The sequence below is a fragment of the Macrobrachium nipponense genome, chromosome 33 (genome assembly GCF_015104395.2).
Source record: "Macrobrachium nipponense isolate FS-2020 chromosome 33, ASM1510439v2, whole genome shotgun sequence".
Lineage (NCBI taxonomy): Eukaryota > Metazoa > Arthropoda > Malacostraca > Decapoda > Palaemonidae > Macrobrachium > Macrobrachium nipponense.
Window position 1 is genome coordinate 50,457,841 of NC_087219.1, and position 17,115 is coordinate 50,474,955.

The window sequence follows — 17,115 nt, forward strand, 5'->3', positions numbered from 1 at the left end:
AAGTCATGTTGTGGTGTTGTTCAAAGTCTTAAGCCGGAGTATACTGGGACTGAAGAACATGAACAGGTGGGTAAATTGCACATTTGTGTCACAAAGGAAAGAGTAGTCTAGGAAAAAATTCAAAACTATGTCCACCATTCACTGAATGTTGAGTAGACCTCTCACCAAAAATACAAAAATACTTGCATTACAGCATTTGGCTCCTAGAATTACTGATATTCCATAATTTTATTCCTCAATTGTTCATGACTCATCTCCTACTTCATTCTACTGGTAACTGATTATTTACTAAAAAAAATAGGTTAAGAATCCATTTGTTCCTTTATAAATACTACTGATACATATTCCACAATCTTCTTGGATTCTTGTCTCTTTGAGATTAATTTTAAAGAATTCAGTTTCAAATGCCTCTTATAAATACAATCACCAAATCTTCCAATGATCTTTGTGATTTCCCTCCAATGACATCAATCAATCAATATTTCAAAAAGATCTGTCATTCCACCTACCATTAATTTCTTACCTTCTTCCTGAAGCTTTCACCTACATCTCCAGTTCTTACTAATCTATTAATTGCTTATACTATATAACAAAGGTAACTTAGTTTTAGGCTCAGTAGTCTGGCTAAGCTAATAAAAGAAATTACTGTAAAAGTGAAAATTTAATAATCCCATAAACTTTTGTACCATGAAACCAACATTATGGAACAAATCAGGATACATAAAATTTGACTGGGGGATAACCTACCCCATGCCCTGGAGGACACAAGAAAATAGGCTACAATATGTTAAATTATCTTTCAAGATACTAAGTAAGTAGCGTTGGGGGTTACTTGTGGGGACAGAGTGAAGTGACTTAGGAGGGAGGAAATGTGGCAATGAAGTTTGTGATTATGAAACTATTTTTTTTATAATAATTATTATGAAGTTTGTCACTTCATTCTGGTAATGTCAAGTTTTTTTTATATAGACTGAAGTTAGAGCTTCAAATGTACCCTCATATGGTTTAGCTGACTGCAACAGGGAGGAGTGAGAGGTGGCAGCAGGTAGTTGAGGATGGTGGCTCAAATCTGTTATGTCATTTGTGTACTTTCTCTTCTGTCATTGTTTTTGTTTGGTATGTACCTCAGAGGAGGTTGTGGCGAGCTAAAGTAGATACGCTTTTATAAACAAAGACAGCTGTGCCCTTTCTACTTCGACACAGTCTTAGGATGTTATTATGACTGTTTACAATACAGAGGGAAAAAGATATTGTATATTCCTTTACTGGTGGATCTGTTGAATGTTAATTATCTGATAGTGAAATTTACTGTTCAGTCACAGATCAGTGACAATGAGTTTGGTGTTCCATATATGTTAGTTTGTCACAGCAAGAATTTGAAATACTGAGTTTGAACTTCATGTTGTGACACTTCTGAATACAGTAAGTTTATTATTGCAAAATACCTTTAGAAAGTGTGAAGTTGTAAACTAGTAGGATAAGCTACTATTACTTTCGTAAACATTAAGTATAAATTTACTATTAACTGAAACAAAATTAATTGATACAAAATTCCAATAGCAAAATGGAAATTAAACACCCAGTACCTGTTATCTGTTCGTCGTATAAGAAGGCAATCATTTTCATATCCACCTCGCTCATTTTGCATTCCTGAGTGTATCACACCACCTACAGGTGTATTGACGTCATTACTGCATAGCTTTTGCATGTATTCCACCACCTGATTGCCAGCAGACTGAGAGGGAACAAATAACAAATTAGATTATTACATCATAACTGCTGTTCACTACCACATATACATTGCACAGCAATTAAAACATAAAAAACAGTTATACAATTCTTTAATTTTTCTCTAACAGGACTCATGTAATTCAAAAATAAAGACTCAGCACTGAAAATATTCAAGAGGTTATCTGCATCTTACCACAACCTGGACAGGAAAATACTTAACTGGATCTGCTTACTCAACTATCCATTTCCAAGTGAAAATATTTTTAAAATATGAAGATAGGCCTTTAGTTCAATTTACAAAACTATTTAATACATAAACAAAACTTGATGAAACATGGGTGATATGACAAAGGTCACACTGGTTTTTAACCTTACAAGAAACCATTCAAAATACAATACAATACATACATAGGAATTACAAATAATTCTTAAAGTACACAAAACAAACCATATTAAGAATAGTTCTTGTTATTTTAAGAAATTTTGAAAAATCCAATATGAAGTTTGCTTTAAAGGATCCTGAGTGTAAGTAAAGGAAGGATTTCCGATAAATACAGTAAAAAGCTTCTTATCACATCTACTGAAGGATTTCTGATAAGAAATACAGTAAAAAGCTTCTTATTATATCTACTGAAGAAAACAATCTTAAAATGTGAGAAAAATACAAATGATTTCAGATGGAGCACCACATGCTGTGTTGAAACTGACCACATCAATATCAGTTTATGCAAAAGTTTTACTATTCAAAATGATTTGAGATCAAGAAATACAAAGGACAAACAATTAGGGTAAATTTTCATGTTATCAATTTGAATATACGTACTTCCATGTAACCACAGAAATAAGCAACAAAGACTTTTGCATAAACCCTCAATGATATTTGAGGAAGAGGAAGGAAGATAAGACTTTATCACTCAAATTAAGAAAAACAAGGAAAGAATATACTGCCCTGAAGAAATAGATCTTTTGTCAAAAGCAGTGAAGAACCATAAAAAGAAATCTTGCTAATTGAGACAAGTTGAACAGTCATATGTTTAATTTGAGAGAATGATATGTATATCTAGAGTGTGACCACAGTAAATGTTGAATAGATGACTGGTATGCATGACATACTTCTCCATAAGGCATATGAGGGTTTGGGAAGGAGATTTTTATAATTATACTCAAAATTGCAGTCTACAAATTTCCTAAACGCTCCACTCAAGTTTCAAAATTAATTTGTCTGCTTGTCAACAGCAATGTGAACTTCCCCCCCATGCATCCTCAGGTCTCAGGTAGATAATACATCTCATACAATAGTGCCTAAGGTTACGAATTTAATCCGTTCCGAAGTGGCCTTCGTAACCTGATTTTTCGTATCTAGAACAATGTTTTACATGTAAATTGCCTAATTTGTGCCAAGCCTTACAAAAACACCGCAGTAAATTTTATAATAAAGCTAAATTGACCAATAAATAATGAAATACAACAATTTGGACCATTCAATGCCTAACATAACTTTTATCGTAGTACGTACCTGTAAATAAAGTGTATTAGTGTACAGGGTACAAGAAATACTTTACGTACATGTACTTACGTATGTAGTAAAATGTGGAGCCTTACCTTTCGAGTGAGGTGATGTCCAAAAGTGCAACAGAGGAGGAGGACAAATGGCAGAAAACATGAAAACTTAGCTTTACGAAACACATTAAAAAATGGCAGAAAACATTAACACTAAACTTTTCGAAACACATTAACAAATGGCAGAAAACATTAACACTACTTGATTATCTCCATCTTTGTCTCCATAGAAAGCATCCTCTTCTTTCCATGAACTTCAGCAACATTCTTGGGACCCATGGCTAATAACGTAAGTAATTAAGTTCACACAGAACATGATAAAGTAACTTACAGTACAACGAAAGTGAAATCACTAACACAAATTTACGTTAACAAACTAAATTTATGTGAACGAACGTATTCCAGGTGTTTATGATAACGCTGCCGCAAAAAAATGGTAAAAAAGGTCTTTACATAGAGGCATGATGGGACAGATGTCGACCAATAGGAGAGCAGGATCTTACGGCGGTGACTAGCATCAGGAACCAATGGGAGAGTGGGAGGATGGTGGCAAGTCTACTGAGTTGGCGGTCCACGAGTTTAAAAATTGTTCTCGACGGCCCGGGCGAATCTCGGACTTTACAGTGCACGCACCCTTTCACAACCTGAATTATTTTCATACACAAAAGCAAAAAAAATCTTTGTCTTTGCCTTCGTAACCTAAATTTTTCGTACGTAAGGACTTTCGTATGTAGGGGTATGACTGTATTACTATAGGCAGCAACTTGTATCTTTGGATAGTTCATTATGCCTGTAAGAAGAATCTATGATGGGAAACTATGGCACAGTAAGTTATGTAATTATGGTTTATACAGATTTTCTTCCTATGGAAAAGATTTTTGTCTTGTTCCTATTTGTATTATAAAAGCAATACTATACGTACATAACTTTATTATAATAATAATTACTATCTCTATATGACTGTCATGGAATTTTTACTGTACTGATGATACTATTAATTTTTTTTTCTGTACATATATATAATCCAGCAATTCCCAACCAGGGTTCTGGGGAACCTTGGGGTTCCACATGCCATCATCAGGGGTTCCGCAAGAAGTCTTGAAATAAATATGAATCGCAAATGATGCTGATCGGAATTTACACAGCTCAAATAGCAGTGGTAGATATTATATGATCTGAGTGCCTGCAGATAAAGGTTCCTTAGGGAAAAAAATGGTTTCAGGGGTTCCTTGAAGGTATAAAGGTTTGGAATCATTGAATTACAATACCTGGTTTTACTATAAACTCTCACTTTCACCACCTACTTATGTAGAGGTTGACACTTGTACAGCATTGCAGTGAATGTCATGGCTTCAGAAAGTGAGCTCAATGAAGGCCTTAAGTCCCTAACTTGGTCCTAAGACCTGGTCCCCATAATACTGTCATACACAGGCAGTCCCCGGGCTACGACGGGGGTTCCGTTCTTGAAACGTGTCGTAAGCTGGAACATCGTCAAAAATCCTAAGAAAACCTTACTTTTACTGCTTTGGGTGCATTGAAAACTATGTAAACTGCATTCTTATTGCCTTTTTCATCAAAAAAAACCTTCAAATATTGATTATTTTACATTTTTAGTGTCATATTTCATCCGCCAGATGAACATTGTAGGCGTCGTAACCATGGAAATAATGTCTGATGAATATAATTGAGAAGCACCTTAACCTCAGAACGTCGTAAGCCGAACCCGTCGTAACCCGGGGACTGCCTGTATTTATCAACCTTCCTATTTTTCCTTGATGTAGTACACTAAGATAATTGTCAATAAATAACATGACCAATGTTGCACTATTCTTCTGCTCAGTAGAGGCAGTCCCCAGTTATTGGCGGACTCGGTTATAGGCGGACTCAGTTAATGACGGACTCGGTTAATGGCGGACTCGGTTAATGGCAGACTCGGTTAATGGCGGACTCAGTTAATGGTGACCCGGTTTATGGCGGACTAAATTGGCAGTTTATGGTGCCCTAATGCAACAAGTTCCAGTTATCTGCACCATAAAGTGCTGATAATAGTTATGGCACTGTAACATGCCTAACGGAGGAACCATTAATCGTTTATCAGCACCTTTAACCAGTTATCGGAGCCATAAGCACCATAAATTGGTTAACAGCGCTTTTCGCTTATCAGCGCCCAGCTCAGAATGGAACCCCTGCCGAAAACCAGGGACTGCCATATAATTTATCTTTCGCCATTATCATTATTATTAAGTTTACTGCTGCTGTTAGCAAGAGTATACATTAAATCAGATGAAAGCAAGGGGACAGAGAAATTATCTGATCATCTATAGTCATGCAAAATGTAAGGTTAGTCGAGAAAACGTGTTATGCAAGACTTTGAAATGTCTTACAAGAGTTACAGTGCACTTCACCGAAGCTCATTCATTTCAAATAACATTTAAGGTTTAGACATTTTGCTTTACTGAGCTTATATCTCATAGCTTTTATTCGACACAAAATGTTTAACTGCCCTCTGCTTAACTATTAGATCAATATGGATAAGCTAATAACAGTGAGAAAACAGAAAAATTGCTGATCCTGAGAAGGCCAACTAGAAAATAAAACGTAAAATAAAATGGAGATTGTGTAGAACATGCATATCTACCTGTTGTGTTCATGGTGCTAATATATTATCACTGAGGACACATGATGCTCTGTGGTAATCAGATGTGTTTGGAAACTAAAGAGAGCAAAAGAGTTGTGAGTGCAGAGTGGTGGTATAAGACAAATAGAATATGCAGATAGAGTATCCATGTGCAGATAGAGTTATCATGTACAATGTTTTTTGTGTTCAATAGGTTGTTTAGCATTACAAAATTTTAACGCTTGCTGAAAGGAGTGAATATTTAAGCCAAGGTAATGTCATAAGCCTGTTATTTGATAAAAGTAAGTGCCAAATCAATTGAATACCAGTACAGATAAGAATGTAATTGGATGACTCACACAAATAAACTCGATGACCTTGTAAAAAAACAAATCAATATCAGGATACAGTAATACAGTACTTAAAACATGCACTTAAAACTATATATAAATGTAACATACATAAACTGTAGTAAATCATTTGTACAAGGATATATACATTCATGAACATGAGAACATCCATGCTAATAAAAAAAGCACCCCTGGGATAAAAACTCAATGCACCTTGAAATACTAATGAGTTTCTACATATAACAGATACTTCCAAAACCATTCTTTAAATTTTACTTTTCCTACATATACAAAACCAGAGCCCTTTATGTATGAGACTCCTTCAATGTAAGCTGGAGTTGGTTGTTTAACAAGGTAGTTGACTAGTGGTAAGAGAATGAGTGGGGGAATAATTCTCACTTACCTGCCCTCACCAAGCCAACCACAGGGTTCTTATTATAGCTTGACCACCAACCCTCAACCATCTTTGTTAAAAGGGAGAGCAGAGGTACTAGTTCTTATAAGCCAAGGTTCTACAACTGGGTGCATGATTATGCAACCTGCTTGCACCTGCACCCAATCTGCCACATGCTCTATTCCAGTTATTACCTTGCAGGGGGAAAAAAGATGCACAAACAAAGAGAAGCCAATTTCTCTAACATTAATCCCAATTCTTCGGCCCTCCAAGTACCTATGTCAGATGCTTTTTGTCTAAGAGGAACTTGATGAGCAGCAACTACAAGTCAGGACTTATGAAAAAAATTGCTCCAAAATGCATGGTTTGTTCTCATGTTCCTAACCTGCTGGGGTCTTGCAGAAACTGCAAAACTATCTACTTTGCCAGAAGTCATAAGCTCATTTGATTAAAACAGGAAGCCAAAAAGAAGGCATTTCCTGGCACACTTTGCCATAAGTCATAAGCTCATTTGATGAAAACATGAAGCCAGAAAGAAAGCGTTTCCTGGCACAATCTCGTGTGTTTGACGGTAACATACAGGCACTGACACTCTGGCCTTAAGAGGCTGGGTCCTCCTTAAGTAGCACCTTCCAGCTTGCACTGAGCATAGAAACATCTAATCAGGAAACTACCGAGAGTTCCAGAGAAAGGAAATTGAAAAACCCTTTTTCACATCATGAACTAACAAGATCCCATTTTTTACCACAAACTTATGAACAAATATGAATGCAAGATTCCCAACCCAATGAGTGCCAGATAAGACATAAAAAGCCAATAAATTTTTGTCAAGATTAAAGCCAGCAGAAACAGTCTTGACCACAAGACCACTGTCTATGGCCTTCCACAAGGGCTTGTAAGGTGCCTGAGTTATGGTGTGGAGGAAGACAAGACTGCTTGAAGCTCCTCATGAACATGGATATCTCCACTGAAGCAGACACATCCATGACTTTCAGTCTAAAGACAATCTACTAGCAAGAAAGCCCCAACCCTTCTCCGGGAGATAACCCCTTACATTTCTTAATCTTACTCCATCCATGAATTATACGCTCCTTGAGGAATAAAGCAGGAGTACAGCCTGCACAAATACAGGCAGTTCCTTGTTATTGGTGGCCTTGGTTATTGGCAATCTGGTGTTATGGGGCTAGTCTAGCAAGGATAACTGGATTTTCTGCGCATATCAGCGCCGATCCCCACTCATCAGTGCCAATCCCTGCTTAATAGCAGCAGTGATCATTGGACCAGCAATATCATTGTCGACTTTCTGTTATCGTTATGCTGTCAGGACAGAACCCCCCCCGATAACCGGGAACTGCCTACCATGTATGTGCACCAGGTCAGCACTGTTGGAAAGTACAGGATAGCTGCCTCTCCTACAATGGAAATAAAGCAACTACACAGAAACCTATACTCTGTTTTTTTCCATCTGTCCACCCACCTGTGGTGTTTTTGTATGGTAACATTGCGCCCCGGGCTTCAGATAGTTACGCAATGTGTAAGTTTTAGGTAAATAAAAGGATATCTGGGTGTACATTTACAACTGAAAAGTATTCAAATAATTTACTGTATGCGAATTATACAGTTAATATTCGAAATAGGATATTATTATAATTGTTGAATATAAACTGAATGTAACTCTAAAGCCCGGGATGCAGTGTTATGTACCATACTAAAACACCACAGGTGGGTGTACAGATGGAAAAAAACCGAGTATAGTTTCTTTACACCTTTTGTTTTTCACTTTTCTTGTTTAAATCCAAGCTGAATAAAAAAAATGACAAACATTATACATACAATAAAAAATGAAAGAAGTTTCAACTAGGCAGTTGGCAGGACTGCAGCAAGACATCCTCATCCGACAGCAGCCAAAGCAAAAGTGCTTGGTGACAGTAGGTGAGTAGAGGTTTCCTCAGTTCACCTTTTTACCACTACTTAACGACCTTGTTAGCAGTTTCAACGACTATTTCCAGCTTGCATTGTAAGATACCCATACGAAAAAGACAACGGTTCATATTTCTATAGGAATGAAAGAGGTTATACAAAAGCAATGAAGACATGCAATTTGACTAGCTTTCATCTGCTAACATAATTAAAATATCTTTTAAAAAATTAAATTTAATTAGAATACAATCTGCATTTTTTAAAATATACATAATCCTAAAATTACATATAAAACTCTTTTATTTTTAAGTACGTACTATTCTTTGCAATGTTAAGCCATTACATCACATATCAGATTTGTATAAACAGTTATGATATTTCTTTTTAAAAACTGAAGGTGTGAAAACTCTTCCATTTGAAATGTAACATTCAGAATAGGGAGAAATGTAATCAGAGAGAGAGAGAATAATTCTTCCAACATGAAAACCCTATGAGCACATATAGTTATCAACCATAAGTGGTTAGTTGTTAGGATCGAAATAAAATCTTACAGGTTAAACGGTGACATAACAACTGGTCACATTTACTTTGCATAAGTAACCATTATCTGGTTACCGTATGATAATGGCATATGATTTTGGTTTCTTAAGCTTGGACCTTTTGAACAATAGTTAATTAATCTCTCCCAAAATTTTATCACATGCTGACAGTCATAAGGACCACCTTTGAACAAACAAAGATACAAACCAAACCAAAAAATTAAAAGATAAATCACAACTAAGTAAGTTCATTAAAAGAGTACACATTAACTGCACTGATTTGGTTTATATAACACATAAAATGTACAGATGACATGTACAGAGTAACCAAACAATGTCTTAGGACCTCCCTTACATACATTCAACAATGTTGACTACATTAACATGTACAAAAAGCATAAATGACAGATGCCTCATAAAATAAGATGTAACACACTAAACCTGAAAAGATACTGTTGTATTTTGGATTATAACTGTGATTAATAAGGACCAAAAATATACCCAACACAATAACAAAGAACTTAGAATGGTATTATGAAAGGTTTCATTATCAATTACAGAGGTACCTTGGTACTCATATGGCTCGCAATTCATACAATTCGGCTCTTTAATGTTTTGTCCAAGCAAAAAACTGTTGCATGTTCGTCAATTTTGCTCATCCTTCAGACAAACAAAGGTGACCAGCTATAACACTTATGGAATTAGGCATCGCATGTGTGCGCAGTTCCCAGCCGGAACAAAATAAAAGTGCTCGGTTTACATAGCTATCATTCAGTGCACAATGCTGCTAAACTGTCACTAATGTTTCGTGTTGGTTTTGGAGATTCTAGTGCAAATAAGTCATCATGGAACCTAAGAAGGTTAGAGATAACAGCATACCATAGCATGATATGTACTGGTATCCATGTAACAAATCTGGCTACGGATATTTGTATGACCAAAACTATATTTTCTTCAATGATAAAATGTAGCAATGCCATCAAAGCAGCTGATGTTGCAAAGTGAGTGAAATCTGTTTTAAAACAATCTCAGCCAACTGAAGAGGTTGAAAAACTTGTTAATTTGGGCAAATGAAAAAAAACTAGCCAATTATAGTGTTTCTGAGGTCATCATACTATAAGAAAAAAGATGACAACTCATGCTGATTTCTTTAAAACCACCCTCAAATGAGTGTTGATACAGGAAGTACTGAAGTGTTCAAAGCCAAAAATGAAAAGTTTGAGAGATTTAAGAGAAATGGCAGGCAGTGTGTGGTGAGGCATAGGGAGGCAGCCAATTCTGACATAAATGTTGCTAAAAATATTTGAGTTCAAGGACTATGTTGAAGCTGAAAGTTTTGTTCTCCAAGTGTTCATCTGTAATGAAACAGGTTTGTTCTAGGAAAAAATGCAAAACAGGATAAATATTTCTTAAGAGAAGTTACTGCTAGGACACAAGCCAATGAAGGATAGATTCACTCTTTTGTTCTGTGGGAATGCAAGTAGGATTTAAACCTGAAGGCTTGTCTATCAATCAGAATCCAAAGTTTTTAAAGAAAAATAACGTTACGAAAAACAAACTAAACATAACGTGGAGGGCTTACAGTAAAGTTTTGAGAACCAGGCAATATTTAGTAAGTGAGTGAATGAAGCTGACTCTAGTGTTGATAAATAGCTTAAGGAAAAAAATTGCCTCTAAAGGACCTCCTTGTACAGGCAGTCCCTGGGTTACGACAGGGGTTTTGTTCTCGAGATGCTTTGTTACCTGAAAATCGTCGTAAGCTGGAACATCACCAAAAATCATAAGAAACATGATATTGTTAAACTACAATAAAGTTTTGTACATACTTACCTGGCAGATATATACTTAGCTTTAGTCTCCGACGTTCCGACAGAATTTCAAATCTCGCGGCACACGCGACAGGTAGGTCAGGTGGTCTACCTTACCCGCCGCTGGGTGGCGGGCGTATGAACCAATCTATCTCTCCAGCCAGATTTTTTTTTTTTTTTTTTTTTCTTTCACCTGTCTCCTGAGGGGAGGCTGGGTGGGCCATTAGACGTATATATCTGCCAGGTAAGTATGTACAAAACTTTATTGTAGTTTAACAATATCATTTTTGTACATGAACTTCCCTGCCAGATATATACTTAGCTGATTGGCACCCTTGGTGGAGGGTAAGAGACAGCTAAAGTAATAAGGAGAGATAAGAAACAACTGATGTTGTAGGATATAAATAACCTTGGTTCTTACCTGTTCAGGCAGAAGACTTCATTGATACTGTCTCTGAGTCTGCGTTGCCTGGAGAGCTACAGCTAGGACGTGACCTGATGCTGAAAGACTCTCGGATCTACCACTGGGATATATGATCCCTTTGTGTGGTAGAATCCAAGTCGGATCCTGTTAAAGGGAGTTCGTCCCTATCTTAACAGGTCCTAACCTACTACTATAGCTGCAAGGAGCCACGCTCATCAGACCACCTAACCAAACTACTAAAGATTAGTATTACGACCTAAAGAGATGCCTTCATGCAACCTCTTTAAGGCAACCAACAACAACAAATACAAGGGGGAAAAATTTATACTACTAAACAGGATGAGTTCCAGCTCCCTGCCCCAGCACTGAATCCGCAGATACGTACGGGCCCAAGGCGAAGCATTTTTCGTAAGTGATTCTCACATCAGTGTAAGTAGTGGTTCGCGAACACTGACTGACATCTCCAGAATGTTGTCTCCATCAGATTTCGCACGGACATATTCTTGTTGAAAGCAAGAGAAGTTGCTATGGCTCTTACTTCGTGTGCTTTCACTTTAAGAAGCCTAAGATGTTCTTCTCTGCAGGACCCGTGTGCTTCTTTGATGAGGCTTCTCAAGAAGAAGGACAATGCGTTCTTCGACAATGGACGAGTAGGCTCTTTTACTGAACACCACAGGACCTCTCGGTTGGCTTTCAGTTGCTCTTTTCTTCTAAGGTAGTATTTCGCCATTCTCACTGGGCAAAGAGTTCTCTCGGGTTCTTCTCCTACCAAAGAAGATAACCCACGAATCTCGAAGTTCTTGGGCCATGGACTTGATGGGTTCTCATTCTTTGCAAGAAAACCAGGAAGGAAAGAGCAAATGAGAGAGTCCTCCTTAAAACCCACATTACCATCAATCGCCTGAAGCTCACTCACTCTTCTGGCGGAAGCTAGAGCCATCAAAACAGAGTCTTCCTGGTAAGGTCTCTGAATGAGGCTGAATTAGGGGTTCAAACCTAGAGGACCCAAGGAATTGAAGGACTACATCCAAATTCCAGCTAGGTGTCTTAGGAGACTGTATTTTCGTTGTATCAAAAGACCTAATAAGGTCCTGTAGGTCCTTATCTTACGATAAGTTGAGGCCCCTGTGTTCTGAAGACATTCGCCAACATACTACGATAGCCTTTAATCGTCGAAACGACTAAGCCACATTCTTGTCTTAAGAATAAAAAGAAGTCTGCAATTTGATTCACAGAGGTACTGGAAGAGGAAACGTTATTCCTCTTGCACCATCTTCTGAAGACATCCCACTTCGACTGGTACACTCGTAAGGTGGAAGACCTCCTCGCTCTAGCGATTGCCTTAGCAGCTGCTGACGAAAAGCCTTTCGCTCTGACCAGTTTCTGGACAGTCTGAAGCCAGTCAGACTGAGAGCGGGGAGGTTTTTGTGGTACCTGTCGAAGTGGGGCTGTCTGAGTAGATCGCTCCTTAGAGGAAGCGATCTTGGAAAATCCACTAGCCATTCCAGCACCTCTGTGAACCAATCTTGTGCTGGCCAAAAGGGAGCTATCAAAGTCAGCCTCTCGCGGAATCTGACTCCTGGCGAACTTTTTTAAAGTCAACCCCAGAATCTTGAAGGGGGAAACGCGTATACACCGAGTCCTTTCCAATCGAGTAGGAGAGCGTCTATCCCTATTGCTCCTGGATCCGAGATGGGCGAGCAATACAGATCCAGTCTTTTGTTCTTTGAAGTTGCAAACAGGTCTAAGAGAGGCCTGCCCCACAACTTCCAAAGGCTCTGGCAAACATCTTGGTGCAGAGTCCACTCTGTGGGAAGGACCTGATCTTTCCTGCTGAGGAGATCTGCCCTTACATTCCTTTCTCCCTGTACGAATCTGGTGAGAAGTTTTATCCCCTTTCTTCTGTCCACGAAGAAGATCTCTTGCTGTTTCGTACAGAGAGAAGGAATGCGTCCCCCCTGTTTCCTGATGTATGCCAGAGCCGTGGTGTTGTCCGAGTTTATTTGCACAACTGCTCCTGTCACATCTGACTCGAACTCCTTCAGAGCAAGCCACACGGCTATTAGTTCTTTCCTGTTGATGTGCCAGGACGACTGGTCCCCCACACCCAGGTTCCTGACACCTCCTTGGTTCCCAGAGTCGCCCCCCAACCTGTTTCCGACGCATCGGAGAACAACACCAGGCTGGGGTTCTGGGGATTGAAGAGGCAGTCCCTGCGAGAACTTGTTGGGATCCGCCCACCATGCTAACTCCTTCTTGATTTGAAGAGAAATTGACAGGGAGAACTTCAAATCCTGAGAAGGACGACTCCAATTCCGATGAAGAAAGAAATTGGAGCGGTCTCAGGTGCAACCTTCCTAGGGAAACAAATTGCTCCAGTGAGGAGAGCGTCCCCAGCAGACTCATCCACTCCCTCACTGTGCATACTTCTTTCCCTAAGAAGGTTGTTACTTTTTCGAGTCCCCGGGCATCCTCTCCTGTGACGGAAAAGCCCGAAAACTCAGAGAGTTCATCTGGATCCCCAGATAAACGCACTCTTGAGCGGGAATCAGACTTGACTTCTGCAGATTGACCAGAAGTCCTAAGGAATAAGTAAAATCCAGGGTTTTCTTCAAGTCCTTCAGACAAAGATCTCTGGAACTGGCCCTTATAAGCCAATCGTCGAGATAGAGCGAAATCCTCACCCCTTCTAGGTGAAGCCATTGTGCCACATTCCTCATGATGGCCGTAAAGACTTGGGGGGCCGTGGAGAGGCCAAAACACAGGGCCCTGAATTGGAAGATTCTTCCCCCCATCATGAATCTTAGAAACTTCCTCGAGGAAGGATGGATTGGTACGTGGAAGTAAGCGTCCTGTAAGTCCAAGGACACCATCCAGTCCCCTGGACGGAGTGCTGCTAACACCGAGGCAGTGGTCTCCATCGTGAAACTTCTTCTTTTCGACGAAGAAGTTCAGGGCGCTTACATCCAACACCGGTCTCCATCCCCCTGAGGATTTCGGAACTAGGAACAGGTCGGTTGTAAAAGCCTGCCGAAAGATGATCTGCCACTAGTTCGATCGCCTCCTTTTCCAGCATCTGATCTACCGCTAGTCGGAGGGCTTGATTCATGATGGGGTCCCTGTATCTGGCCGTCAACTCCCTCGGGGTATTCGTCAAGGGAGGCCTCGAAGAGAACGGGATGAGATAGCCCTTCCTCAAAATTGACAGGGTCCAGGCATCTGCGTCTTTCTGGGCCAGACTTCTGCAAACTGTAAAAGCCTGGCGCCTACAGTTGTCTGAAGGACTTGAGTCTTACTTGGGAGGTTTTGATTGACTTCGTAAAAGTCCTCCCTCTTCTATTTGGTTTCCGACCTCTGAACGAAGAGGATCTAGAGGTAGAAGCCCCTCGAAAGGGTTCCTGAGAGGTCGGCTTAGCTTTCTTCGTCTTAGTCTGGAAGGTAGGGCGCGGCTTCCTTGCAGACTGCGCTAGAAGGTCCTGCGTAGCTTTGGCAGAGAGAGCCTTCGAAATGTCTTGAACCAGGTGTTTAGGAAACAGCTGCGTAGAGAGAGGGGCAAAAAGCAAAGACGATCTCTGTGCATGTGAGACAGACTTTGTTAAAAATGAGCAAAATACTGATCTTTTCTTCAAGACCCCTGCTCCAAACAGTGAAGCTATTTCGCTGGCCCCATCCCTCACCGATTTATCCATACAGGATAAGACACAATTCAAATCCTCCGGAGAAAACGTGTCCGGTCCTTGAGTTTTCTTGGCTAGGACTCCGAGGGACCAATCGAGAAAGTTGAAAACTTCCAAGACTCTAAAAATGCCTTTTAGAATGTGATCTATTTCATTCATTGCCCACGTAGTTTTGGCCGAATTCAAAGCTGATCTTCTAGTGGCGTCTACTAGTGCCGAAAAATCTGCGTCAGCTGAAGACGGAAGGCCCAGTCCCAAGGGTTCTCCTGTCTCATACCAAAATCCTGTCCATCCTGAAAGCTTCGACGGAGGGAAGGCAAACATAGTTTTCCCCGCTTCTTCTTTAGTACGCATCCATGAACCGAAACTCTTGAGCGCTTTCTTCATAGAAAGAGTCGGTTTCATTCTCACACACGAAGATCCTTTCGTTGCTTTCGCTGTGGAGAACAACGAGTGTGGAGGAGGAGGAGCAGTAGGGCTCAAAGACTCTCCGAACTCCTGAGGAGAAGCTCTGTGAGCTTCTTGTACGAAGAAACTGTTGCCGATGTATTAGTTTCTTCCTCAGAGGCTTCCTGGTCTTCTTGAAGAGGAGAACGGGGATGAGGATCCTTATGAGAATCCTTAGATGATTTCCTAGCTGGGGTACAGTGCGATGAAGGAGACAAACGTCTTGAATGAGGAGAAGATTCCAAAGTAGAGAGGCTTACAGGAAACGGACGCGATTCGTAAAAGAAGGACGCTTATCCGAAATTTCTTGTCTTAAACTCGCATTGCCTTCCTAAATGCAGACAAACTCTTAACAGCAAAAGAGGAAGGACTCCTTTCCCTAGAAAGACCACCACGTCTATCCCTAGGGAAACTACGAGAGGGAGAGCGCCTACTAAAATCCTGGCGCCGATCGTGAGGAGGGAGCGGTCTACCAGGCGCCGAGCGCCTATCTGTCACAGGGCGCTTAGGGGAATCCTGGCGCCTACCAAGCGGCGAAACGTTGCTAAAAATAGGGCGCCTTTCAGGAGCAGGGGCGCTTGAGAGGCTCTTGATGCCTACGAAGCGGAGAGCGGCTGCTATGCTCGAGCGCTTAAACGGAACAGGGCGTTCGGCGAGATCTTGGTCCTTACCAAGGGGAGAGAACGTCTGTAAGCTCCGAGCGCCTAACAGAAGCAGGGCGCTTGAGGCGTTCCTGACTTCTAGCAAGAGGAGACCAATCAGGAGTAGGGAGTCTCGATAACGAAGAGCGCCTACAGGAGAACGAAGCAAACGAGGATCAAGGCGTCTTTCTCCAGGAGAACAGCTACTAAAAGAAGGACGCTTACCAGAGCAGGGCTCCTACTAGACTCTTGAAGTCTTACAGGGGAGGAGCGAACTCCATGCGATGAGCGCCTACCAGTCACGTTATCCGACGCCCGACGACAGTAGTCGGAAGGAGAGTGCGCCTACTTTCAGAAGGGCATCCCCTAGGTTCTCTGAGAAGGCGAGGAGAAGAAAGATGAGACGGAGACGACGAAATAAGTCTTCTATGACCTGAGCGACCTCTCTCTTCTTCTTTGCCCGAAACTCTAGAAGAAGGAGAAACAGAAGGGGCTGAGCGTCTACCCGCAGGCAGGAATCCGATCTGGGGAAATATCTTCATAGTCCAAGGAGCGCCTATCCGTCGAAGGTGGGCGTTTATCCGACACCTCCGAGCGGGAGTGGTGTTCCTCTCGTGAAATGTTACGATGTGTAGAAGTATCCTCAAAAGAAGGAGATCGCCGATTACAAGGAGAGCGCTCTTCCGACGAAACGCGCCTCGATCTCTTGATAGGGAGAGACAAATCCTTCCTTCTACGCGATCTCGATGCCAAGGAGTCCGCCAAGGCTGAGATCTGAGCTTGTAGGCCCGCTAGCACTCGAGAAGGAGAGTCCCCAGGATCTTCTTCCGAAGCAAGCTCAGCGCGAGGAGCGGGAGAAGGAGGGCGATCACTGGCTCTCCTAGGCTTCTTTGCTTGCAAGGAAGCTACATCAGAAAAGTCTTCTGGGTTTGGACGCTAACGTACTGAAGGGAGCCTCCGCAGCCCTCTTCAACGGGCGTGACGCCTCCTTAGAGCTAAAACCAACC

General features: G+C 40.8%; 1 protein-coding gene across 1 annotated transcript in view; it reads right to left on the bottom strand.

The window, feature by feature from the left end:
• The window catches only part of LOC135203170 (pyruvate dehydrogenase phosphatase regulatory subunit, mitochondrial-like), a gene marked incomplete in the record, with an annotated part of 155,853 nt that overhangs the window by 9,561 nt on the left and 129,177 nt on the right, over positions 1-17,115 (bottom strand). The window contains 1 exon segment of the mRNA XM_064232864.1: positions 1,587-1,735. Within this exon segment, the coding sequence (XP_064088934.1) occupies positions 1,587-1,735 (149 nt within the window).